The 27729-nt window shown below is 48.0% G+C and overlaps 1 protein-coding gene across 1 annotated transcript in view; it reads right to left on the bottom strand.

The window, feature by feature from the left end:
* The window catches only part of MLXIPL (MLX interacting protein like), a 941138-nt gene that overhangs the window by 588101 nt on the left and 325308 nt on the right, over positions 1-27729 (bottom strand). The window contains exons 2-3 of the mRNA XM_086954697.1: positions 18656-18762; positions 4817-4899 (exon numbers count right to left, since the gene is read on the bottom strand). Coding sequence (XP_086810823.1) covers positions 4817-4899; positions 18656-18762 — 190 coding nt within the window. The remainder of the gene's footprint in view (positions 1-4816; positions 4900-18655; positions 18763-27729) is intronic.

The raw sequence follows: 27729 nt of genomic DNA, 5'->3' as shown, positions 1-27729 counted from the left end.
GACTTATGAACTCTACAGAAATGGTTTTACAAATGCCTTGACTTTCGCGAAAATATGAGGAACTTGTAAGGCCACATGGCACGACGGTGAACTGATAGTGTGTGTACCCCACGCTGAACGCCAGGTAATGTCTGTGGACAGGGAACATTGACAAGCAAATTGGCTGTCAAAATAAGCCTCCTGGAGGTCTATGTAAACCAGCCATTCCACCTCATTGAGGCTTACAGGACTTGGCCCAGGCACCACAGCTTCAACGTTTCTTGCCAAATGTAAAGGCCCAAGAAGTAAAGGTCAAGGATGGGTCACAGCCCTCTGTCCTTCTTGGGAACGAAGATGTAAATATAATAGATTCCAGCAGCCTTTTCCTGTAGGGACACTACCTCTTTGGGTAATTATTCCAGCAGGGCAAATCTTACACCTTCAAAATCCTTATAAATTATCCTTAACCCAGTATTCAATTTCAGAGTGCCATCATTTCACCCCCGTTTTTTTTGTCACAAACAGGTCAATTGTCAATGGAATGAGAGGATTGGATATGAATGTTTGAAACATATATTGAGGCACTAGATGGTCAGGAGTTTAATGAAACCTAGAAAAAGCCTTTAATTTTGAATAAGCTGGGTAAGGAGCGTCAACATGTTTTCAAATATACCTGTAGCAACAGAGTCCAATGGTTATCCTATTCAAAATGTGTATGTTGAAGCCCAAACAAGTATTGAGAGTAGATCTGCAAAAGAAGGTAATTTTGTCATGACGAGGTATAGATGCTATACACATCTTCAAAATGATAGTGAGTCCATTGATGAGTTTGTTTCCAAACTTGGGGAACTTTCAGTGAAATGGAAATTCAGTGCAATGACAGATGAACTCATTTGTGACCAACTGATTGTTAACTGTAAAAGTAACAAGCATTTGCAATGCAATAGGTCTCGCATTTGCAAGAGTTTATGATATTGGCATTGTAAATGACAAAGCTTTTTATTTGTTTTTTTTAAAAACAAAATAAAAGGCATTGTCATTTACATTGCCAATAGCTTACACTCTCGCAAATGCTAGACCTATTGAACTGCAAATGCTCGTTTTATTTTGCATTCTAGATCTTGTAGTTCTGTTTAATTAGAACATCAGTGGTGCCAGAATGCAAAACAAATACATGGAATAGAAGACCTAATCATCCACGGGCAAGGAAATCTTGGTTGCTCTGCTTAATTTTGGCATACTTTAACCACTAGTAATGAAACATGTTATCACAAGAAAGTAGATTAGTTGCTGGTGGATTCAAACTGCGCAGATAGATTTGATCAGGTCGAAAAAGAGGTGCTTTCAATTTCACAAAATACAGAGAGAATGCAGGCAGTTACCACGATCTTCTTTTTTACCTCGGTAAAAAATGCGAAGTGCCCAGCTAGTTGGTAATTCTGGGACAAGAAGAAAACTACAGCACAGAAAACCATAGACACAGAAGAAAGACAACGATTGGCGAAAAGTACCAAATACTCTTTCATCGATGAAACGCCTGAGGAGCTATGACTACCAAAGAGCGGAGACGGCCGTGGCCATGGAGGTACATGCAGTGTGTGTGGGTCTGGTGCTGGGACTGTGTGCACGCACACTCTAGGCGCTGTGACTGAGATGAGTTTTCCGCACATGCATGTGTGTGCTGGAACGGCGGACGGTGTCTTGTGCAGGATGCATTGTGTAGCTTGCGTGTGACTCTTCAGTGATGTATGCATCATCTATCTGTCTTTGTATCATAGCTCTAACTGGGTCTTCTGCGCGTCTTTGTAGCAGTGTTGTGTTTGCCTTTAGCCCATTTCCCTTCACGCAGAAGTGTACATTGTAGCAGCAGAGGAGTGACTGCAGCACCGCACACCGGGGAAGCCGACTAGCAGTATAGCCCGTGTGAGTGCACATGGGGCGGGCGGCGTCTGGGTAGATCAGGACGGGCCGCTGACCTCGGGTTGTATGTATCCGACGCGGATTACCCCTCAGTAACGGTCGTCATCAACAGAGCCAGAGGTGTATTTAGATACCATTTTATCCATGTTTGTTACTGGTTTGGAAAAAGTTTTCTTTATGGGGGAGCTCGTTCATTTTGTTGTTAGCATAATCACACACACACACGTTTCTACTCTTGCAACTAAATGCCGACGGGGGGAGGCAGTTTGAGAAGAGATGCCCCCTGGACCAGAAGGAAAGAGGCAGCAGTGTTCAGAGAGGAGTTGGGGGGGGGCACCTACTTTCGGAACCACCGCTGATGAGGCCGCACTGTGGGCGAGGAGGAGGAAAGTCGTGAGTGTGGTGTGCCTCCCACCAGCAGTGGGCGATGAAGAAACAAATCCAACCCCGTTAAAACTGAAAGCTCTAGAGGTGGGGAGGGAGAGAAGCAGGAATTGTGTGTGCGCTGGGTCAATGCTTACAAAAACAAGCATGAAGGGGGGGGGTGCAGCCGAGAGCAGGCAGCATTTCCCTTGCGGGACCATGCGACCAAATGGCGCTGCGCGCTCCCGCAAGGAAATCGCCAAACCGTGCACACGCTGCATTGAAAGCAATGCAACACGTGCACGTTTTTGCCTGGAAAGCTGAATCAATCTCAAGAGGTCTCTTTCCTATGCAGCGCATGTGCGCTGCGTAGACGAGACCTAAAAAAGGAGTCGTTGTGGGCTGCGAAGAATCCGTCTCTGAAAGATGCATAGACATTACCAAAGTGGTGGAGCAGTCCCAACTATGCATGATAAAGATGGAAAGAAAATACACCAGCTGTAGCATGGTTTCCAATACGACTAAAGGAGGATCTGATGTGGGTGTGATATTTAAGTCTGGTAATAGTGCTGGGAAAACCAAGCAGAATACCAAGTTGTGCTAATGGTGTGGGAGCAATTTTCATTCTGCGGACTATCGCAAATGTAAAACAATTAATAAGGACTGCAGATATTGTGGTCGTAAAGGCCATTTTGCTGTTCTTTGCAAACCAAGCGTGACCATAGTAGATGAGGAGTGCATGGTGGAAGTACATGGAGACAGAATCCTTGGTGTAGGGAATGTAGATATAAAAAAAGGGAGGAGATGTAGACTGTAAGCTGAATTTGTGGTTAATGGGGATGGGGAGACCGTAAAGCTTATGGTGGACTCAGGCTCGATGTATACCATTATTCCGAAGGGAATGTCTGCAGGACATCGTTCAGGCACAGCTCTTTTGCCCAAAGATATCAGTAATAGGGGTGGGGGCATCAAGGAGAAACCACTGACTTGGTGGGGTACATGGACTCTACTGTGAAATTTAGAGAAGAGAGATTAAGGGTGAGGTATATGTAGAAGAGGATGGTCCACCTATTTTGGGTTCAATGCGAAATATGAAATTAACATCATTATAAACCCAAGAGCATCCAATCAGGTTATGGTAGTAGAGGACATCTCATCATCCAACATTCTAAATGGGGCCCAAAATGTTTTCAAAGAAGAGTTGGGTCGTCTGAGACGGTACGTTAAAAAAATAGAGTTAAAACCTGATGTAACACCAAATCAGCACATAGTGAGGAGTTTTCCTTTCGTTGCTCGGGCTGATGTAAGAGAAACGATGGATGAAATGCTATTAAAAGGGGCGATTGAACCAGTGAAGACATCAAGTTGGATTGCTCTGATAGTAGTTACAGAGAAATCTGATGGGCAGTACAGGTTTTGAGTTAACCTTTGCCGAACATAAACGAGTTGATATTGGCTTTAGGGGGTGGGAAGTACTTTTCAAAACTAGATTTGAAAAATGCTTACCACCAGATTAAGTCACATGAGCAGTCTAAAACACTGACAGCCTTTATTACCATGAAGGGTACATTTCAATTTACACGAATGCCATTTGGTTTATATTTGGCGGACAGTTTGTTTCTAAGAATGCTGAACGAGGTGTTTAAGGATATGAATACCATCTTATTATTTCAAGATGAACTATCAATAAACATTCTTAACTCACTTCTTGCTGTTGTGTCATCGATACAGGATGCAAGACTCTCCTACCCAGCAGAAGTACTCTTCTTAGCGTACAGGGAGATTTACATCTTGGCCAACAGCACACTCACCTACCAAGCACAAGCGCTTTGTTTATTTTGGAGAGGGCTTGTGTGTGGGCTCAAGTTCTCTTTCCTACCCAGCACTGGTGCTCTAAGTTTTGGTTTGTAAAAAAACGGAGACCAAGTAGATTGCGTTCCAAATACCATTGTTCTACCTCCTGTTTCTACCACTTCTGTATTCTATATATTCAGATTAGAACAATAGTAACACTGTCCTTTATTGTGCTATGAAATGGCAGATGTGGCAAGAGCTGTTAAAAAAAGGAAAGGTCATGCTGTTATTATTACATTGGTACCTGCAACTCGACCACATACACCACATGCCAGTGAGCCACCAAGGTGCGCTCAAATGTATTGTTATTGGCATTGTCTGATTGTAAAGCCAAATGACCTGAAAACAGACAGCACTAATTTCAATAAGTGACAAATAAGCCATTAAAGCAGCATGTACCAAAAGGAGGCTGTAGAGAGCAAAAGAACGATGAGCTCATGAATGCCAGCTTCACACACCAGCTTATCTGAAGAGTCCCCGCATTGACTGCTCACAGCCAACTCTTGAATGAAACTGAATAAGCAAAAAAACACAATTTCGTGCACATTGACTGCTCATCTCCACAAATCACACTTGTCTCCGGTCTCAGTAAGTAAGATTAGAACCACTGGAAAAAGTCACTCCAGACTTTCAAAAATATGCTGCAATACCATACTACGGGCCGACTGAGTGCTGTACAAATAACAAAAATAAGACGTACCTCTGGCTTGCGATGATAATCAGCATCTGATCCCTCGAGCGGAGTAACAAATCCACAGACAGGATTCTTCCTCTTCTCAACATCTGAATAATAACACAGCAGTGTTAGCCCTGGCATGGTACACAAAGTGTGCACACAGACATCTGAATATGCAGCACACCCAGTCCCTAGGTACATAGCTGGTGCCCCTTGCACTGCTGAAGCTGCGTGTGAAGCCCATATACTAAAACTATGGTGGAGCAGGCTGTGTTTGAGGGGAGCTGGCATGCTTGTGTGGGGTCTTACTAGTGAAATAGCTAAAGCTGTAGTCAAGGATTGAGGTACAAGGACAGAGTTGTATGCACTGCTCCAGAAGCCCAGCAGACTGGAACCTTGCAGAGCATGCTTGACGTGCATGACCACAGCTGCCTATTGTTAACATGGCTGATCCAGATAGGAAGGTACAGGCACAGAACTGCAGTGTACTGCTGGAAAAGCCAGTACAGAAGGTAAGCACTGGATTGAGGTCCAACTGCAGAGCTATGCATCAGGCCTGAGTCATGGAACAGAAGGCAGTGCTAAGGGTTGAGACTGAGATGTGTGTAAGCAGAACTGCACACTGATAGCTGTGATGAAATAGCAAAGATGGTCTGGGCTAGGTATGAGCGCACTGGCAGAGCTGTGTGCTAGGTATGAATGCAGGGGGACTCCTTGTTGGAACAGCAGCCTTGTTTATGTTCTGGCATAGCTGTGTGCTAGGTATGAATGCAGGGGGTTCCTTGTTGGAACAGCAGCCTTGTTTATGTTCTGGCAGTGCTGTGTGCTAGGTACCAATGCAGGGGGGCTCCTTGTTGGAACAGCAGCTTTGTTTATGTACTGGCAGAGCTGTGTGCTAGGTATGAATGCAGGGCGGGTTCCTTGTTGAAACAGCAGTCTTGTTTATGTTCTGGCAGAGCTGTGTATTAGGTATGAATGCAGGGGGGATCCTTGTTGGAACAGAAGCCTTGTTTATGTTCTGGCAGAGCCTTGTGCTAGGTATGAATGCAGGGGGGGGTTCCTTGTTGGAACAGCAGTCTTGTCTATGTTCTGGAAGAGCTGTGTGCTAGGTATGAATGCAGTGGTGTTGCAGATCAGGAATGGATTGCTCTGACTCATGTGTGAATCGGGACTTGTTAGATCTGGGGGTCTCTAGTTGGCAATGGTATTCACCTTTGTCCAAATAGGGACCCTTACTTCTAAGTCAGGATAAGGGGATTACACTCCTTAATAACCCCTGCTCACCCCCTTGGTAGCTTGGCACTAGCAGACAGGCTTATCTCAGAGACAGTGTGTTAAGCATTTGTGAATATACACAGTGATGATAACACTAAAGATGGACACAACACAGGTTTTATAAAAATAAGTATTCTTTATATAGACTTAACACAAGACCACAAACGACAAAAATCCACAATAGTACACTTAAGATTACTTAAAAGATGATTAAAGTCTCTTAGTTCAACTTGTTGGTAAATGAGACAAAGTTCTCAACAAAGTACCTGGATGCGTAACGCAAAGTGAACAAAAGGCTTGCAGAAGGGGAGATGCGTCGGTTCCGTGACCCGGGGGAACAGTTGCGTCCTTCCTCAATGCTTGCGCAGAGTAGGGGACTCGTCGTGAGCCTTACCAGTGCGGAGGTGATGCGTAGATTCTCGGCATGCAGGCCAGTTGCGGTGCGCAAGATGGCGCAATGATGCGATGCGATGATCCGGTTGCGATGCGGAAAGATGGCGCCCTTGATGAGGCGATATGATGACGATGCAATGACGCCCTGGCAGCCTTGCAACGACACTGTACTTTGGAGCCGCGACAGGCCCTGCGACATGCTTCTCCGGTAATGCGATGGTGACTCTCTCGATAGCGTCACGCTTCTCCGGCTATGCGACAGCAGGCAGCTTCGATGAACACACGCTTCCAGGGAGATGCCGCGAAGGTTCGCTTCTCCGGCGATACGACGATTTCAGCTGCGGCGGCGACACGCTTCTTCTCGATGCGTCGTGCTTGCAGCTCCCAGCGGCACGCAAGTGTCTGCAGTCAGAATTCCCAGCAAGGAAATTCAGGGGGAGCTGGAGGTGAAGTCTTTTGTCCCTGAGACTTCAGCAGGAGGCAAGCACAGTTCAGGCCCTTGGAGAATATTCTGTAGATGATGAAAGTCCTTAAAAAGTTCCTTCTCCTTTCCCTTGGCAATGAAGCAACCACTGCAGGCCAACCCAGCAAACAGCACACTGGCAGAGGGGCAGTCCAAACTCCTGCAGCTTCCTTGGTTTTTCTCATTGGCAGAAAGGTTTCTTGTTCTAGAAGTGATCTAATTTCTTGGGATCAGGGTCCCAATATTTATACCCCAAAATAATTTGTTCTCTGAAGGCAGAGAGGCCTCTGCCCAGTCCAAACCAGTTCCTGTGGCACTTTGTTTACATGACTCTCTTCTTCCCTTCACTGTGCAGGGCAGAGACATCAGACAAGCCACAGGGGGTGGAGCCAGCATTGTAGAGGGAAGGCCCAGCCCTAATCAGGTCCCAGGTGCAAATCCTCTCTCCAATCTTGATTCAGATCTCTCTATTCACCACTGGGCTGCCCCAGCCTGTCTCCTGGAATCCCTCAGCCCTGTAACTCACAAACCCAGACAAGGAATACACAACCCAGCAGAGGCAAGCCTGGATAGTTAGGCAAAAAAATACCTACTTTCTAAAAGGGGTATTTTCAAACACAGAACATTACAACCAACTTTACTAAAATATGTATTTTATTATTCAGAGTTCAGGCATACTAAATTCGAATTTCTACCATGTTCCCTGAGTCAGTTAGGATTATAAGAATAGAATAATTTAACTGCCCATTCTAACCTATGAGAACAGGTAGCCTTCAATAGTGAAAAATGAAAATGGCTGTAATTCACTATTAGGACATGCTACACAGAGCATGTCCTACCTTATACTTACAACGCACCCTGCCCTTGGGCCTACCATAGGGGTGTCTAATATGAAGCAAAGGGAAGGTTTAGGGACTGGAAAGTGGGTGCACTTGGCCAAGTCGACATGGCAGTGCTAGACTGCACATTGGTCTTGCAATGGCAGGCCTGAGACACACTTTACAAGCTGCTTCTGTGGGTGGCACAACCAGTGCTGCAAGCCCACCAGCAGCATTTGATTTACAAGCCCTGGACACACATGGTGCACTGTACTAGGGGCTGACAGATACATCAAATAACCCAATCATGTAATCCAATTAGTATATCAATTTATCATAGGGAGCACTTGCACTGTGGCACTGATTAGCAGTGGCACAGTGCCCAAAACATAAAACCAGCAAAAACATATCAAAACAGAGGAGGCAATTAGTCAAAAAATGGAAGGGAGACTCACGCCAATGAAGTCAGGTCTAACACGTGTCCCCTCCAGCTGAAATGTGGGGAGAACTACCCTTCCCCTTGGGAGTTCTCTTCACTAAGGCGTAAAAATCTGGACAGACCATCTGCGTTGGCGTGTTCTGTACCAGGGCGGTGTTTCATTGTAAATTCCATACCCTGTAGGGAAATGGACCACCTGAACAACTTTGGGTTCTCACCCCTCATCTGCATCAGCCATCTGAGGGGCTTGTGGTCAGTGAGTCCCAAACAAGTATGGTCTCAACTTCTTCATCGCCCAGACCACAGCAAATGCCTCAAGCTCAATTGCACTCCACCTATGTTCCCGTGGAAATAACTTCCTACTGATGAAGGCTACAAGTTGGTCCAGGCCCTCTTCATTAATCTGTGATAGAACAGCCCCCACACCATGCTTTGAAGCGTCTGTCTGAACAATTAATTCTTTTGAGAAGTTGGGAGCCTAAAGCACGGGTGCTGTGCACATGGCAGTCTTCAGGTCGTCAAAAGCCTTCCGACAGGTGTCAGTCAGTTCACTTTCTTGGGCTGCTTCCTGGAAGTCAGCTCAGTCAAGGGTGCAACAATGTTGCCATACTCCTTGACAAACCTCCTGTAGTACCCCGTGAGTCCAAAAAAGGCTCTCATCTTTGTCTGAGTCTTTGGGTGTTCCCATGCCAGGATGGTATCAATCTAGGGTTGTAGGGGTGCCACCTGGCCGCTTCCTACCTGGTGACCCAAGTACACCACGGAACCCTGCCCGATCTGGCACTTACTCGCCTTGATCGTGAGGCCTGCCTTGCGCAGCGCCATCAACACTTCCCACGGGTGCTGCAAATGTTCTTCCCAACTGGCGCTGAACCTGCAATGTCATCCAAGTAGGCGGCACTGGAATCCTCCAGCCCAGCCAACACCTGGTTGCCAACCTCTGAAAGTTTGCAGGGGCATTCTCCATTCCAAAGGGCATAACCCGAAATTGGCAGTGCCCATCTGGTGTGGAGAATGCTGACCTCTCCTTAGCTCCATCAGTCAAGGTGATCTGCCAGTACCCAGACGTCAAATCAAACGTGCTGAGATACCGTGCAGCCCCTAACCGATCAATGACCTCATAAACTCTGGGGATGGGATGTGTATCAGTCCTGGTGACTGAATTGAGCCCTTTGTAGTCCACACAGAACCGGAGTTCAGGTGTGGCACCCGGCAAGGCAGCCTTGGAACCAAGACCACTGGGCTGGCCCATGGACTGTTTGAGGACTCAATGACCCCTAAAGCAAACATCTTGTAGATTTCCTCCTTAATGTAAGCCCGAACCTTGTCAGTCACTCTGTAAGCTTTGTGCTTCACAGGAGGACTGTCTCCAGTGTCCACATCATGGACGCACCACTCTGTGACACCAGGAACCAAGGAAAATAGATCAGAGAATTGCCCCAATAGCTGGCGACAATCTTGCTGCTGATCAGGGGTCGGTGTGACAGAGAGGCTGACACCATCCACTGACCCATCTTGCTCTGTCGCTGACAGGAGATCAGGAAGAGGCTCAGTCTCCTCCTCCATTCCATCATCTGTCGCTAGGAGCATACCCACTTCGGACCTTTCTAAGTGGGGCTTCAGGCGGTTTACATGCAGGACCCGCAAGGGGTTCCTGGGGGACCGCAAGTTCACCAGATAGGCAACATCACTCTTGCGCTCCACCACCTCATATGGACCAGTCCACCTGTTCTAGAGGGCACAAGGCTCCACAGGGGCCATGACCCAAACTTTTTGTCCAGGTTGAAGCTCAATCAGAGTGGCATTCTGATTGTACCACCACTTCATTTCTTCCTAGCTGGCTTCCCGATTCGCCTGAGCGAGATCTCTGAATCGCCGAGTCTGGTTCCTGAAGGCCAGCATGTAGATATATACATCCTGGGGAAGTTTCCTGGGAGATTGCTCCCAGCCTTCCTTGACCAAACTCAAAGGTCCTCTTACCGGTTGACCATACAAAAGCTCAAAGGGGCTGAACCCTAGAGACTTTTGTGGCACCTCTCTGTAGGCAAACAGAAGGCATGGCAACAGGACGTCCAACTTACGCCTCATTGGTTCTTTAAGACCCATGATCATGCCCTTAAGGGTCCGGTTGAATCTTTTAACCAGCCCATTACCTTGTGGGTGGTAAGGAGTGGTGAACTTGTAGATAACACCACACTCCTTCCACAGAGACTTCATATAATTAGAAATTAAGTTTGTACCTCGGTCAGACACAACCTCTCTGGGGAACCCCACACGGGAGAAGATCCCCATCAGTGCACGTCTCACCATGGCTGCTGTCACTGTCCCAAGTGGAATGGCTTCCGGGTACCAGGTAGCATGGTCCACCAAGACCAGGATAAATCTGTTGCCCATGGCTGTTTTGGGGTTCAGTGGTCCCACAATGTCAATGCCCACTTGTTCAAAGGGGGTATTGACTACAGGGAAAGGTTGGGGAGGGTTCTTGTGCCTCCTTACACTTTTCCCACTTGGCTGGCAAGTTTGACAGGTCCTACAATGAGTAGCTGAACTCTTCCGCATCTGGGGCCAATAAAAGTGGGAGACAAGCCTTTCAAAGGACTTGTTTTGCCCCAGATGACCAGCTAAAGGAACATCATGAGCCAAATCCAGTAGGAAGGCTCTGAAGCGCTGGGGTACCACCAGCACACGGGCTGACCCAGGCTCAGCAACCTTAGGCTCGCTATACAGGAGACCATTCTCCCAGTAGATCCAATGTGATCCAGACTGATCACCTGCTGCCTGGTTTGCGGAATGTTGCCTCAAACCCACAAGAGAAGGGCACTTCTGCTTATCTTCACAAAATTCCTCCCTGGAGGGACCCCCTCCTTGCTGCCAATGAGGCAGCTCAGGTAGGTTCCCCAGTTCAGATACTTGCTCACCAGTGGGTTCCAGGGCATCCCTCTCAAGGTCTGCCTCCTCCTGGACCGCGGGAACAATGGGGGCTGGTTCCCCTTGCCCCCTACCTCTTCTCTTTATGCAGGTCCCTGGGCCATACTTTCAGGCTCCAGGGTTTCTTGAACACCCTTAGCTGCCATAGACCGAGTGGTCACAGATGCCCTCTCAGGCAGACCCAACATCTCTAAATGCGCCTTCTTCTCCACCTTAGCCCAAGGGGAGCTTTCTAAATCATTGCCTAACAGACAATCAACAGGCATGGATGGCCTCACAGCTACTTGAAGAGTACCAGAGACCCCCCCCCCCCACTCACAGGGAACTTGAGCCACTTTGCAATGGCTCTCTGTGTTATCAGCAGCAACAACTGGGAAGAATGCATGAGGGACTACCTGCTCTTCAGACACCAAGTGACACTTGACAGCTGTCACACTTGCTCCTGTGTCTCTCAGAGCATTCACTCTATGGCCATTGATGGTCACCCACTGCCTGTATTTCTTAGTGTTATCAGGCAGCTGAGTTTTAGGGACCATCTCAAAGTCTCCTAATGAGACAAGGGACATTTCTGCGGGACCCCACCCAACTTGGGCACCCATCTCCTCCCCACCCAGGGCTACACTGGCCAACTGACGGGGTGGTGCACGGGGTGGCACATACTGTCCTTTCTGGGGACACTGGGGATCATACCAAAGGTGTCCCACCTGCTTACACTGAAAGCAGGTAACAGGCCCCCTATGAACAGGTTGACCTGTCGGGGGTCCTGACTTCTTCTCAGGGGAAGGCTAGGAACCCTTAGCCTGGTTCCCTTGGGGATTACTTTGGGGACCTTTTTGGAACTCCCTCTGTTTAGCCTTGTCCCCCCCACTCTTCTGCTTGGGACCCTGCCCACCTTTAGCCGAGTCTCCCACAATACCCTTGTGGACCCAGGTACTGACCCAGCGGTCCGCCTCCTCAGCAAACTTTCTAGGGTTAGTCAGCTTCCTATCAATAAGGTGCTGGCGTAGCTCTGGAAAACAATTAGCAGATAAGTGCTCCCAGGCAATCAAATATTAGAAAGCTTGAAAATTATCCACATTGCTACCCCTCACCCAACCATCCATAGCTCTGCAAAAGAAAGACACATATTCTACCCAAGCGGTTCCCTCCAATTTCTTAAATTTCCTGAACCTCTGTCTATAGAGTTCTGGAGTCAAACCATACCTTGTCATCAGTGCTGCTTTCACGTGGAGATAAGACATCCTATGCTCACTGGGTAGGTCTAACAAAGTATCCTTCCCCTCAGTCAGAAAACGGCCCCACAACCCCGCTCCCCAATCCTTCTCAGGGACCCGGTGGGCCAACATTGCTATCTCTTAGGCTGCAAACCACTGACCAATATCTTCACCTTTGTGAAAATCTTTGATGACATCCTTGGGAATATGTACCCTGCCTTCTGAAGGCACAAATGGTGCGCTGCCACCAGAGGGATTGATTTCTAAGCCCTTGGCCTTGATCTCTAATTCCCTCAACATCCTCTCATGCTCCATTCTCATTCTCTCTTTTTCCAAAGACAACCTGTTATTCTCTGTTTCCCTCTGACCCTCCACCTTAAGCTTAGCCAACTCCAGCTTCAGTGCCCTATTTCTCTCCCTGTCTTCCAATTGTCTGGGGGACAGGTTTTTGGAAGAGATGCTGCTGTCAGGTGGGGACGGCACCTCTCCCCTGGCTGGAAACTCTGGCCCATCAATTTGCCCATCTGCATCCCCAACAGGCTCCACCACAAGATCAGGGACATTTCTTGCTTCTACCCAGGCCCTCAGCGCCTTTTGGTAGTCTTCCTTTTTTAGAAATGCCTGGTGTAGCAACTTTCACTTTCCTGCAGAGATACTTGATCTGTTTCACAGTGTAGGTTTCCAACCTCTCTTTCTCAAAATCAAGATCCATAGATGCAACAGATGCTGGTTTTCTCATGGTAGTAAGAATTGGGAGTCTTCAGGAAAAATAACAGTTCCAAGGAAAAAGATTCTATAAAAAAAAAGTATGTGGTCGCGTTTGGTCTGCACTCACTAGTAGGGTACACCAATCACTGTATATGAAACACAAATGCAAAGTCCAAATCCTCACTGCTGACCACCAATGTTAGATCTGGGGGTCTCTAGTTGGCAATGGTATTCACCTTCGTCTAAATAGGGACCCTTACTTCTAAGTCAGGATAAGGGGATTACACTCCTTAATAACCCCTGCTCACCCCCTTGGTAGTTTGGCATGAGCAGACAGGCTTATCTCACAGGCAGTGTGTTAAGCATTTGTGAATTTACACAGTAATACAGTGATAACACTACAGATGGACACAACATAGGTTTTTATAAAAATAAGTATTCTTTATATAGACTTAACACAAGACCACAAACGACAAAAATCTACAATATTACATTTAAGATTACTTAAAAGATGATTAAAGTCTCTTAGTTCAAGTTGTTGGTAAATGCGACAAAGTTCTCAACAAAGTACCTGGATGCGTAACGCAAAGTGAGCAAAAGGCTTGCAAAAGGGGAGATGCTTCGGTTCCGTGACCCGGGGGAACGGTTGCGTCCTTCCTCAATGCTAGCGCAGAGTAGGGGACTCGTCGTGAGCCTTACCGGTGCGGAGGTGATGCGTAGATTCTCGGCTTGCGGGCCCGTTGCGGTGAGCAAGATGGCACCTTGATGCGATGAGACGATCCGGTTGCGATGCGAGAAGATGGCGCCCTTGATGCGGCGATGTGATGACAATGCGATGACGCCCTGGCAGCCTTGCGATGACTCTGTACTTTGGAGCAGCAACGGGCCGTGCCACACGCTTCTCCGGTGATGCGATGGCGACTCTCTCGATGCCGTCAAGCTTCTCCGGCAATGCGACAGCAGGCAGTTTCGATGTAAACACGCTTCCAGGGAGATGCGGCGAAGGCTCACTTCTCTGGCAATGGGACGATTTCAGCTGCGGCGGCGACGCGCTTATTCTCGATGTGTCGCACTTCCAGCTCCCAGCAGCACGGAAGTGTCTGGAGTCAGAATTCCCAACAAATTCAGGGGGAGCTGGAGATTAAGTCTTTTGTCCCTGAGACTTCAGCAGGAGGCAAGCAAAGTTCAAGCCCTTGAAGAATATTCTGTAGATGATGAAAGTCCTTAACAAGTTCCTTCTCCTTTCCCTTGGCAATGAAGCAACCACTGCAGGCCAACCCAGCAAACAGCACACTGGCAGAGGGGCAGTCCAAACTCCTGCAGCTTCCTTGGTTCTTCTCCTTGACAGAAAGGTTTCTTGTTGTAGAAGTGATCAAATTTCTTGGGATCAGGGTCCCAATATTTATACCCCAACATCATTTGTTCTCTGAGGCAGAGAGGCCTCTGCCCAGTCCAAACCAGTTCCTGAGCACTTTGTTTACATGACTCTCTTCTTCCTTTCACTGTGTAGGGCAGAGACATTCCCCGCCCCACAGGAGGTGGAGCCACCACAGTGGAGGTAAGATACAGCTCTGGAGCACTCTGTTGACATGATTCCTCCACTCCTTTCACAGTGCAGGGCAGAGACATCAGACAAGCCACAGGGGGTGGAGCCAGCATTGTAGAGGGAAGGCCCAGCCCTATTCAGGTCCCAGGTGCAACTCCTCCTTTCCATCTAGATGCAGATCTCTCTATTCACCACTGGGCTGCCCCAGCCTGTCTCATGGAATCCCTCAGCTCTGTCACTCACAAACCCAGACAAGGAATACACAACCCAGCAGAGGCAGGCCTGGATAGTTAGGCAAGAAAATACCTACTTTCTAAAAGTGGTATTTTCAAACTCAAAATATTAAAACCAACTTTACTAAAAGATGTATTTTATTATAGTTCAGGCATACTACATTTGAATTTCTACCATGTTCCCTGAGCCAGTTAGGATTAGAAGAATGTAATAATCCAACTGCACATTCTAACCTATGAGAACAGGTAGCCTTCAATAGTGAAAAACGAACATGGCTTTAATTCACTATTAAGACATGCTACACACATCAGGGCATGTCCTACCTTATACTTACAATGCACCCTGCCATTGGGCCTACCATAGGGGTGTCTAATATGAAGCAAAGAGAAGGTTTAGGGACTGGCAAGTGGGTGCACTTAGCCAAGTCGACATGGCAGTGCTAGAATGCACATAGGCCATGCAATGGCAGGCCTGAGACACACTTTACAAGCTGCTTCTGTGGGTGGCACAACCAGGGCTGCAAGCCCACCAGCAGCATTTGATTTACAAGCCCTGGGCACACATGGTGCACTGTACTAGGGCTGACAGATAAATCAAATAACCCAACCATGGAATCGAATTAGTATATCAATTAAACATAGGGAGCACTTGCACTGTGGCACTGATTAGCAGCGGCACATTGCCCAAAACATAAAACCAGCCAAAACCCATCAAAACAGAGGAGGCAATCCATCAAAAAATGGAAGGGAGACTCGCGCCAAATATGTCAGGTCTAACAGGTCTCCTTGTTGGAACAGCAGCCTTGTCTATGTTCTGGCAGAGCTGTGTGCTAGTTATGAATGCAGAGGGGATGCAGGACAGTGACGGATTGCACTCCATCACTTCATGAGTGAATAGGTCTCCTTGTTGGAACAGCAGCCTGGTTTGTGTTCTGGCAGAGCTGTGTGCTAGGTATGAATGCAGGGGAGTTCCTTGTTCGAACTGCAGCCTTGTCTATGTTCTGGCAGAGCTGTGTGCTAGATGTGAATGCAGGTGGTTCCTTGTTGGAACAGCAGCCTTGTCTATGTTCTGGAAGAGCTGTGTGCTAAGTAGGAATGCAGTGGGGATGCAGGACAGTGATGAATTACACTGACTCATGTGTGAATCAGGTCTCCTTGTTGGAACAGCATCCTTGTTTGTGTTCTGGCAGAGCTGTGTGCTAAGTATGAATGCAGTGGGGCTGCAGGACAGTGACGAATTACACTGACTCCTGTGTGAATCAGGTCTCCTTGTTGGAACAGCAGCCTTGTTTGTGTTCTGGCAGAGCTGTGGGCTAGGTATGAATGCAGGAGGTTCCTTGTTGGAACAGCAGCCTTGTTCATGTTCTGGCGAGCTGTGTGCTAGGTATGAATGCAGGGGAGTTCCTTGTTCGAACTGCAGTCTTGTCTATGTTCTGGCAGAGCTGTGTGCTAGGTGTGAATGCAGGTGGTTCCTTGTTGGAACAGCAGTATTGTCTATGTTCTGGAAGAGCTGTGTGCTAGGTATGAATGCAGTGGGGTTGCAGGTCAGGGATGGACTGCACTGGCTCATGTGTGAATTAGGTCTCCTTGTTGGAACAGCGCCTTGTTTGTGTTCTGGCAGAGCTGTGTGCTAGGTATGAATGTTATGTTATGTTATGTTATAGGTATTTATTGTGCGCACAGCTGCTCCAGCAAAGGAGCGTCCTGCAGGGGAGTTCCTTGTTGGAACAGCAGCCTTGTCTATGTTCTGGAACAGCTGTGTTCTAGGTATGAATGTAGTGGGGTTGCAGGCCAGGGATGGACTGCACTGACTCATGTTTGAATCAGTTCTCCTTGATGGAACAGCAGCCTTGGCTATGTTCTGGCAGAGCTGTGTGCTAGGTGTGAATGCAGTAGGGTTCCTTGTTGGAACAGCAGCCTTGTCTATGTTCTCAAAGAGCTGTGTGCTAGGTATGAATGCAGGGGGGGTTCCTTGTTGGAACATCAGCCTTGTTTATGTTCTGGCAGAGCTGTGTGCTAGGTATGAATGCAGGGGGGTGGGGTCCTGGTTGGAACAGCAGCCTTGTTCATGTTCTGGCAGAGCTGTGTGCTAGGTATGAATGCAGGGGGGGTCCTTGTTGGAACATCAGCCTTGTTTATGTTCTGGCAGAGCTGTGTGCTAGGTATGAATGCAGTGGGGTTGCAGGTCAGGGATGGACTGCACTGGCTCATGTGTGAATTAGGTCTCCTTGTTGGAACAGCGCCTTGTTTGTGTTCTGGCAGAGCTGTGTGCTAGGTATGAATGTTATGTTATGTTATGTTATAGGTATTTATTGTGCGCACAGCTGCTCCAGCAAAGGAGCGTCCTGCAGGGGAGTTCCTTGTTGGAACAGCAGCCTTGTCTATGTTCTGGAACAGCTGTGTTCTAGGTATGAATGTAGTGGGGTTGCAGGCCAGGGATGGACTGCACTGACTCATGTTTGAATCAGTTCTCCTTGATGGAACAGCAGCCTTGGCTATGTTCTGGCAGAGCTGTGTGCTAGGTGTGAATGCAGTAGGGTTCCTTGTTGGAACAGCAGCCTTGTCTATGTTCTCAAAGAGCTGTGTGCTAGGTATGAATGCAGGGGGGGTTCCTTGTTGGAACATCAGCCTTGTTTATGTTCTGGCAGAGCTGTGTGCTAGGTATGAATGCAGGGGGGTGGGGTCCTGGTTGGAACAGCAGCCTTGTTCATGTTCTGGCAGAGCTGTGTGCTAGGTATGAATGCAGGGGGGGTCCTTGTTGGAACATCAGCCTTGTTTATGTTCTGGCAGAGCTGTGTGCTAGGTATGAATGCATGGGAGTTCCTTGTTCGAACTGCAGCCTTGTTCATGTTCTGGCAGAGCTGTGTGCTAGGTACCAATGCAGGGGGGCTCCTTGTTGGAACAGCAGCTTTGTTTATGTACTGGCAGAGCTGTGTGCTAGGTATGAATGCAGGGCGGGTTCCTTGTTGAAACAGCAGTCTTGTTTATGTTCTGGCAGAGCTGTGTATTAGGTATGAATGCAGGGGGGGTCCTTGTTGGAACAGCAGCCTTGTTTGTGTTCTGGCAGAGCTGTGTGCTAGGCATGAATGTAGGGGGGTTCCTGGTTGGAACAGCAGCCTTGTTTATGTTCTGGCAGAGCTGTGTGCTAGGTATGAATGCAGTGGGGTTGTAGGTCAGGGATGGCCTGCACTGACTCATGTGTGAATCAGGTCTCCTTGTTCGAACTGCAGCCTTGTTTATGTTCTGGCAGAGCTGGGGCTAGGTATGAATGCAGGGGGTTCCTTGTTCGAACTGCAGCCTTGTTTATATTGCAGAATGCAGCGGTGCAGCACGTTAAGCTCAAGTTCTCTCACTGTCTCAATACTAAAACAGCAGGAGTGCAAGGTCAGGACTGGTTGCAAGGTCTGAGCTGTATACTCTGGCAGTAATACCGCTAGTCTGTCGTGACTGAGGAAACCCCTTGGAGGCCTCTATTGGGCCCCAGTGCTGGAATAACAGCATTGAAGGTCGGAATTGAGAAGCACTGGTAGATCGTCTCTCTGCTGAATGTCAGTGTGAGGTGATGGGATTGCATTTGACTGTCAGAATCGCAAGGTGCTGTTCCTAGGACTGAGATGCACGAGCACAGGTGTTACTGCCAGGACGGCAGGAATGATGAAACGTAGGATGTGGCGTGACCTCGGAGTTAAAGATCCAGGCTCGAGTATCGGCATTGGCTCTACATCCTGTGATTCTGGGCAAATCAGTTAATTTCCCTGTGCCTATGGACAGCGGCTGGATACCCACATGGGTAAGCCATGCTCTACAAATTCGAGTATTTATTTGTTTATGGTGTAGGTCACTTACACTGGATGTACCAGGCTCTCCAGATTGCATTGTTCAGGCGGATCTTGTCCCTGCACAGCAGACGCAGGCCCTTGAAGTTCTTCCACTTTGGAGACACCAGTTTCCCACTGAAAATGAAAATACATTTGAGAGGTTTAAGAGCAACTGCAGTTTAAGGAGGCGAGAAAAGCATCAGTGAACAAACACCTCTTGGGTAATATTATTCAGTGCACCGCTGGGGCAAGAAGAGGTGGTATGAGAAAAGTATAAACAGATTAAGGTGAAGGGGAGTACAGCATTCCCGTCTTTAGCAACTGGGAGACAAGCAGAATGATGGGAGGATTATTGCACAAGAGAAAAGCCAAACACTAACGGGGGAACTTTAACACAAGAGCGAGAACGACAAAGACGGACTGGGATTCACGTGCTTTTAAACCCGGTCCGCCAACGAGATATTAATCAGCAGTATATTCTGACTGACCACTGGGTGTCAGTAAAGGACCATTTTTATCATCTAAGTCTTTCAAGCGATGGGAGGTTTTATGAAAAGTGCAATGCTTAAAAAGGCCATTAAAGCTCAATTCTCTTGCATTGTACCTGCCTTTCAAATATTTACAAATTTCTTGATGCTCAATCCATAAATCCCTGAAATTCCTTCTATTCACTCGCAAACACAGTATAAAATAAACCTGGTTAAATATGAAACTCTTACGAGAAGGGCTTTTTGACCTTTTTGGGTCTCACCTGAGTCAGCGCGCGCCTTCTCACTTGCATGAGATATTGGGCTAGATGTAGGTAATTCCCATTTACAGACTCTTAATACCGAATTTTACCGATTCGGTATTTAATAGTCTGTAAATGGGAAGGGGGTAGATTTAGGTAATTTTAAAATCTGAATTACCGAATCTGTAAAATTCGGTATTTACCGATTCTGTAAATACAGAATCAATATTTCCCATTGATTCCTATGGGCTTTGAAGCCCATAGGAATCAATGGGAAATACCGATTCTGTATTTACAGAATCGGTAAATACCGAATCCTGCAAGGGTGCAGGGGGTGTCACTTTGACACCCTCTAGCACCCCAAGTACAGGCTTGTGTGCAAGCACAGATGTGCATGCACACCTGAATTCTGTATTTTACCAGACAATAGGATTGTGTGGTACAATACTGACTCTTAAGGGCCTGTGGCACTGTAAACTGTGCCACCTACATTTGTAATTACAGAATCGGTATATTTACCAATTCGGTAATTTACCGAATCGGTAATTTTACCGAATCGGTAATTTTACCGAATCGGTAAATATACCGATTCTGTATTTTTCAGCCCCCTACATCTGAAAACCCTAATACCAGTCAGAAACGGCCGAAATCGGCAGTTTCCGACCGGTATTAGGGCTCCTACATCTGGCCCATTGTCTTTTTCAAGGGGCCTGGGGCCCACCCACAACTTCTCATTCGTGGACTTCATTTTTCACTCTCATCCGTCTGAGTTGCTCCCCCCACCCCGTCCATGTTGCGTCTTCCTCTTCAGCCCTGGTCGTGTTGCCTATTCCCTTCATCCCACCCCCTTGTTGTCCCTATTGCTTCCCCCTCCACCTCCTCCAACAACCATAAGGAATAAAAGCTCTATAAAATGGCAAGCGCCGACTGTTATTTGTACTGTTGAAGCTGTCCACCTCTACGGCGAATGGCAAAGCCAATAGCTCCTGCTTGTAAGGGGGGGGGGGGGTGGCTGCACACACGCCTGGTGCGCTGCAGGGGTCAATATAGATTACATGTTACGCTAAGATAATGACAATTGCACTCTGGTTAGCTGGTGTGGACTGGAAGTCCCGAGCGACTCCGGTCCCTTTATTTAAGCCCTCTGGCCACGCTTGGCCAGAGGGTGATAAATTGTTGGGTGGTGCTTCCGGGGCTTTGCCCCACTAAGGCATAACCACTAGACTGTTACATCCCATCCCAAATTGGTTCTTTACCAATCCAAAATTTTAACATGCGAAATCTGCAAGTCTCTGGTTGGGCCGAGTCCATAGTTCACCAGCCGTCGGTCACTCGTCACACTGTCGGGGCTGGCAATCCTAGATGGTGATGGTCTTGCGGGACTTGCTGCCGGTGAGTCACTAGGATCACTTCTAGAATTGTCCACCTGAATTTCCACACTTGGTGACATCTCGGTATCTTGAAGTGTTCCGGCCACTGGCGGGATCTGTTTGAACCAGGATACGTTTCTTGTTATCTCTTCCCCATCACGTTCCACGGTGATGGTCGTTCCCTTCGTTGACTTTACGACCCATGGCCCAGGTTCATAGGGGGTACGGAACTTCCCACCCGGCCACCTGGTCCGTATTAACACGGAACTCCCTGGGATTAGCAACCAGGTATGCGCCCCCCGTCGCCTACTGGCCTTTTTGTTGGTACTGCGTCTTCTTTCTTGCGTATCCGCCGGGTTGTACGGTTCAGGACTCCAGTTGTCCGCCATGGGCAGCAGATCACGCCGAGTGCCCGTTAGCATGAGTGACCAGGGTGATCGTTGCGTTGTGCAATGTGGTGTGCTTCTGTAGTCTCTCAAGAAGTGTTGGAGAACCACTTCTGGGTCCTTCTCACCAGCTGTTGCTATGCGCAGAACCGCTCAACTTCTCTTTTGGCTTGTGGCCATTGCGGAGTGATCGGATGGTGCTTTATTCCGAGTTCTGTCAGAAAGTCTTTGAAGTCGCTGCCTTGGAATGGAGACCCGTTATCTGTCTTGATGACTTGAGGTAGGCCGAATAGAGCAAATGATTTGTTCAGGATCAGTTGGATGTTTGCGAAACTTGTGGACGGTGCCACCTCTACTATAGGATACTTGGTGTAGCTGTCCACTAGAACCACAGTGATTCTTCCATCAGAGAAACTCCCGAAATCAAGGCTGAGCCATGACCATGGCGACGGAGCTGGATCTTCTGTAATTATTGGAGCGGGGGCTTCAGAGTTGCTGGTGAGTTGGCAGGCTCTGCAGTTGCGAACTACTGTGTGAACACTTTCTTCTAAGTTAGGGAACCACACCTTCTCCCCCATCCTTGATTTCATCCTCCCAGTGCCTTGGTGGCCTTCATGTGCGAGGACTGTGGCTTGTTCTTGCAAGTCTTTTGGTATCACGACCCGTGATCCTCTCAGGATGATGCCATTGCCCGCCGCACTAAGTTCATCATGAACCCTCCAAAATTGTCTTAGGCGAGTTCTGTCAGCTTCATTCCACCCTTGGACATTTTTGAGAAAACCTTCCCAAGATCCGCGCTTTAGTGCCTCGGCTACTCGTTTGAGGACTACATCTGTATCTATGTGTGCCTTGGTCACGTCAATCGACATTGCACGGGGGCATCACCATTGGGAGACTATGTTGATAAACTCTTCGGTCTTCGATTCTTGGTCCGCATCCGATTCAGCTGTTAGCGCGGGGTGATGAGCCCCAGGTCTGTATATCAGCTCCATCTGATAATGTTGCAGCTGTATCGCCCCCGTTCAATCCTGGGAGGTGGGTGAGGAGCCGTCCTCTTGAATAAAGGCAGAAGCAGTTGGTGTCACCATTCGAAAAAGGGTTTCCACTCACATATAATTGAAAATGATTGCATGCCCACTTGGCGGCTAGTGCTTCGCGCTCTATTTGCGAGTATCGAGCCTCTGTCGCGGTGAGTGCCTTGCTCGCAAATGCTAGCGGGGCCCTGGTCCCTGGGTCCGTCTCCTGGGTAAGTAGTACCCCTAAACCAACCTGGCAGGCATCGACTAGGACATCCGTGGGTCGAGTAGTGTCAAAGTAAGCCATCGTGGTACTGTCTAGCAGAGCCGATTTTATTTGGTTGAAAGCTCTGTCTTCATCGGATGTTCATTGCCACTGTGATTCTTTCTTCTTGAGGTTCCGTAAGGGCTCTGCAATGGTGGCTAGGTTTGGGATGAATCTTGCACAGTAAGTTGCCATCCCTAGGATGCTTCTCACTTCAGACGCACTAGTTGGAGCTGGAGCAAGCTGAATAGCTTGGGACTTCCTCGGGTCTACCTTGACACCATCTGAGCTAAACACATATCCGAAAAAGTCGATTGTTTTACGAAAGAATTGGCACTTTTCTTTATGAAGGGTCATGCTGTGCTCTGCTAACCGTTGCAGGGTAGCTCTAACCCGTCGGTGGTGCTCTTCGATTGTTTTGGAGTGGATCAAGATATCATCGCTTACATTAAGGACCCCTTGGAGGCCTGACAAAATCTCCCTCACCGCGTTCTGAAATATCTCGGCCGCAGATGATATTTCAAAATGTAGTCTCTTATATCGGCGGAGTCCAAGATGGGTCGAGAATGTTGTTATGTATCTACTTTCCTCAGCCAGCCTCAACTGGTGATAACCAGCATTTAGATCCAACTTTGAGAACCATTGTGAGCCGTTGAGGTCGGCTAGTATATCGTCTACCGTTGGCGTGAGATGTCTTTCCCGTTTTATGGCCTGGTTGGGTATTCTCATGTCGATGCAAATCCGAATTTTTCCTGGTTGCTTCGGTTTTTCGGCTATGACCATGGGCGACACCCACGGAGTGGGACCTGTAACTTTTTCAATCACCCTCTGTTGCTCTAGGTTTAGGAGTTCTTGCTCAACCAACGGTCGGAGGTGAAACTGGATTCGTCGGTGTCTTAAAGCGACTGACTGTACTGCTTTGTCGATGTGCAGCTTTACTGGTTGCCTCTTAATAGTTCCTAGTCCTTTAAAGAGTTGTGGGAACAGCTCTAGAATGTCATCTGTTTGGAGTACTTTCACTGCGTTGGCAAACGCAATTAGGTTGAGGTCTTCCGCGGTATGGCAACAAGTATGTCCGCTTCTCTGTCTACGACGTGAAATGTCGTTGGGACTTCTTGGTCCTCCGATTTCACTTGAACCACCATTTTTCCTTTGAGGGGAAGCAGCATTTGACTTCCGTATGTTAGGATTTTGATTTTAGATGGGGTGAGTTGCGGCCTTGGTTTTAGGCACTTGTAATGTTGTAGATCCATCACGTTGACGGTTGCTCCCGTGTCAATCAATCCAGTTACTGGGGACCCATCAATTTCGATGTTGCACTTCGGCAGCGGTCTCAGTCTTTTCTTCAGGTCACCCGCAAATGAAACAAAATAGCACTCCTCGTCGTCTTCTGTTGAAGAGTCATCTAAGCGTGGATGGTGGTGAGAGTGTGTCTTCATTGGACGCAACGTTGTCGGCTCTTCCAGTGAGAGGTGTCTTACTGCCCCTGTTATTGTTCTTTTTTTCTGGGTTGCCTCTACCTGGGTTGCCTCTACCTCGGGAGCCTCCCCGACATACGAAGTGGTCGCGAAATGGTTAGGAATGCCACCTTTGGTACATGTCTTTCCTCTCGCCGGGCAGTCATCTGGATTGTGTTCTTCTCTCCTGCAATATCCACATGGTGGGCGTCGTGACGTTCTAGTGGGCCACCTTCCTCGCCCACTCCGGGTCGGTGTGCGGATGGCGTCAACTCGCTCTGTCTTTACTCTGAAGACTGGGTCAGCCTGTTGGTTAAGCGGAGCTTCCATTGCGGTCGCTCAAATATCGGACAGTTCATGCGATCGAGTGAGTATCAGGATCTCCTCTAAGGTAATTCGTGGCTGTTGAAGTATGAGTGTCCGCAGTGTCATGTTGCGGCAGTCTTGGATGAGTTGCGCTGTTACTTCTTTGGTCTGATCGTCCTAGGTGCACGTGCTCACTAGCTCTCTGAGGCGGGCGTGGAATGCGTCCATTGACTCCCCTTCTCTTTGTCTGGCCTGTCTGAACATGAAACCCTTGTAGTGAGGGTTAAGCTGGGGGTCAAAATGATCATTTAGCACTTTAGCAACATTACTGCCTCGCTAAAATCCTCTAGAGAGCTTTTTAAAATTATCGACACTCTGTCGACACCGAAAGCTTCCGACTCTGTTGTTGAGACACAGGACCTCTGCGATAATATTGCAGGCTTTTTTTACTCTAAAATTGAGGATATTCATAACTCCCTTAAAATCCTCAATATGGAGCTGGACACAAATAGTGCACCTCCGCCTTCCCTCCTTGATCCCACTGATGATGAGATCTCTAAACTTGGTCCCAGTCCCGGTTTTACAAGCTTCCCTTCCTTGACCTTGGAAGAATTGAACCGCCTTCTAGATGCCAGTAAGTTATGCTCGCCCCTTGATCCTTGTCCTCTAAAGATCCTGAAGACCTGTAGAGAGGTTATCCCCCCCCCCTTCTAAAGGTCATGAATATGGCTATCACTGAGGGGATTTTCCCTTTATCTTGGAAAACTGCAGTGGTCAAGCCACTTTTGAAAAAGGCCTCTCTGGACCCTGAAGTCCTGAAAATTTTTCGGCCCATATCATTGCTTCCAGCCCCGGTCAAGATACTCGAGGCCCATCTTAATCGTCATCTGGCCTCTTACCTGGAGAGCGCGAACCTGCTGGATATTTCCCAACATGGATTTCGTACTGCCCATAGCACCGAGTCTGCCCTCACAGTCTTGGTTAACAACATCAGAACTGAGGTCGACAGAGAACAGACCACGTTGTTGGTGCTACTTGATCTCACGGCAGCCTTCGATACCCTGTCCCCTTCAGTCCTGGTGGACAGGCTGAAGGGGATAGGGATGGGAGGCAGTGCCCTGAATCTCCTATCCTCTTTCCTCCATCTAAGACAGCAGAAAGTAAAGTTGGGTAACTTCATGTCCCCCTCTCAGTCTGTGCAATGTGGGGTTCCACAGGGCTCTGCCTTGAGCCCGCTTTTATTTAACATCTATGTAACCCCACTTGCCAAGGTGGTACGCTCTTTTGGATACCAGGTATTGAAATACGCTGACGATACACAGATTATGGTCTCCACTACTCAATCAACAGAAGATTCTGCACTCAAGTTCCGAGCCTGCATGGAGGCAGTTTCGCAATGGATGGTTCGTAACTATCTAAATTTGAATGGAGAAAAGACGGAGGTCTTGATTTTTTGAGGAAGTCAAGACTTATTGTCTGGGGATTGGTGGCCTTCTTCTTTGGGGAATTGTCCCCACCTGACCCACTCGGCCAGGAATCTGGGCGTACTTATAGATCCGGCCCTCTCTTTTGACCTTCAGGTCAACAAAACAGTGTCCACTTGCTGTGCCATCATCCGTACGCTGAAAAAGATTGCCCCGTATCTATCACCTGATGCCCGTAAACAATCAGCAGTGGCCCTGGTCGCTTCCAGGCTTGATTATTGTAAGGCACTATACGGTGGCATCAATAAGAGGTCTCTCCATCGCCTCCAAATGGTCCAAAACGCCGCAGCCAGGATGGTCCTGAACCATCCTAGGCTTGCTTCTGCAACTCAGGCTAGGAAAGATCTCCACTGGCTACCAATACAAGCCAGGATTTCCTTCAAGCTCATCTGCATGGCCCATAGGGCAGTATTTGGATCAGGCTCTGAGGGTATTAGATCTCTGGTCAGCCCCTATACTCCTAGTAGAACTCTCCGTTCAGCCTCTAGAAATCTGCTCTCTGTTCCCAGATTTAAAAGGGCGAAGTGGGGAGGAAGAGCCTTTTCCATCTTGGCCCCGAAGCTCTGGAATTCTCTCCCCCATGAACTATCCAATCAACCCTCACTGGGGATTTTCCGCAAACTCTTAAAGACCTGGCTCTTTTCCCAGGCCTACGGATCTTAGGTTTCACGTACTTCTGAGACTATCTATGTTTGTTTTCTGAGATGTTATGTTTGTTTGTTTCCTGCGCCTTGATGCCCCTTGGGCTAAGTCTGCGCATTACAAGACCCTTATTCATTCATTCATTCATTCATTTAACCCCTTGACTGCGGCGTCATAGGGAGGTGTGCAAACAGATTATAAATTTCATCCTCTGCGAAATGCAGAAGTAGCGATCTTTTGACTGCCCCTATCGTCTCTCGAGTTACCACGAAGTAGTTGTTGAGGCGACCAATCCACACCGTCCACCTCGGTGAAGCAGTAGACGGATCAGTTAGCTCACGAAATGGCGGTAGTGCGTGAATTTGAGAGTGCACTGGCAGTGGTGGCGGTTGCGCAGGTTGTGCGGCTTGGTGCTGGGCTGCTGGGGCTGGCTGATTTGACATGGTGTGTTATCTTGCACTGCTAGCCTTCATTCTGGCGTCTTTGCCTCTTCTCTCTTGCTCTTGCTAGTGCTTGTTTGCCAATTGGGCGCTGGGTTAACGGCCTTTGCTACTGTTGGTGGTGTGGTGTTTTGATCTTGATTTTTTTTCTCTGTGGTTTTGCCAGTGCTTGTTGCTGTTTTCTCCCCAAATTGGTTGTATTGGCTTGTGCTTGTTACTTTGGGCTTATCTGCCCTCTGCCCATGTCCCTATTGTGGCGTATACCGGCACTGCCGCATTATTTCTTATCTGTCCCCACTTGTGTGCACTGGGAGCTGGCTGTCGGTTTATTTGCTCACTAGCAGCCCGTCCCGACGTTGTCCGGGTATGAATTGCTGCCGGCCAGTAGTATATTGTTTTGTATGATTTCGTTTTGATAGCATTTCCTATCTGTGACAGGCCTGTGAAACGCTCCGATTCACAGTGCACTGCTGATGCACTTAAGAGTGCGCGTTCAGTAGTGTGTGAACTCGAGTTTCCCTACTTTATTTTTCCTTGCAATATTATATTGCACGAACTCGACAACATGGCATGAGCACAATTTACATTACAGAAGAACACATTCATTTGTGGTAGGCATGTTTTAAAAAAATGTTTGGATAAGGTAAGTATGGGTTTAGGGGCATATGTTTTGGGGTACTGAGGTATATGTTTTGGGGTGTTTGGGTATTTTAAGGATTCAGGTATAGTTTTGGGTTATAGGGTACAGGGGTAGTTTTAGGGTTTAGGGATAGGTATGGGTTTTGGGGTACAGGGGTATTTTTAGGGTTCAGGGCTAGGTTTGGATTTTGGGGTATAGGGGTATTTTTAGGGTTCAGGGCTAGGTTTGGGTTTAGGGTACATGGGTATTTTAGGGTTCAGGGGTAGGTTTGGGTTTTGGGGTACAGTGGTATTTTTAGGGTTCTTGGTTAGGTTTGGGTTTTGGGGTACAGGGGTATTTTTAGGGTTCAGGGGTAGGTTTGGGTTT

This window comes from Lissotriton vulgaris, chromosome 2_1 (genome assembly GCF_964263255.1).
Source record: "Lissotriton vulgaris chromosome 2_1, aLisVul1.2, whole genome shotgun sequence".
Classification (NCBI taxonomy): domain Eukaryota; kingdom Metazoa; phylum Chordata; class Amphibia; order Caudata; family Salamandridae; genus Lissotriton; species Lissotriton vulgaris.
The sequence above is the reverse complement of the archived record's forward strand: the minus strand, read 5'-3'. Positions and strand labels throughout refer to the sequence as shown.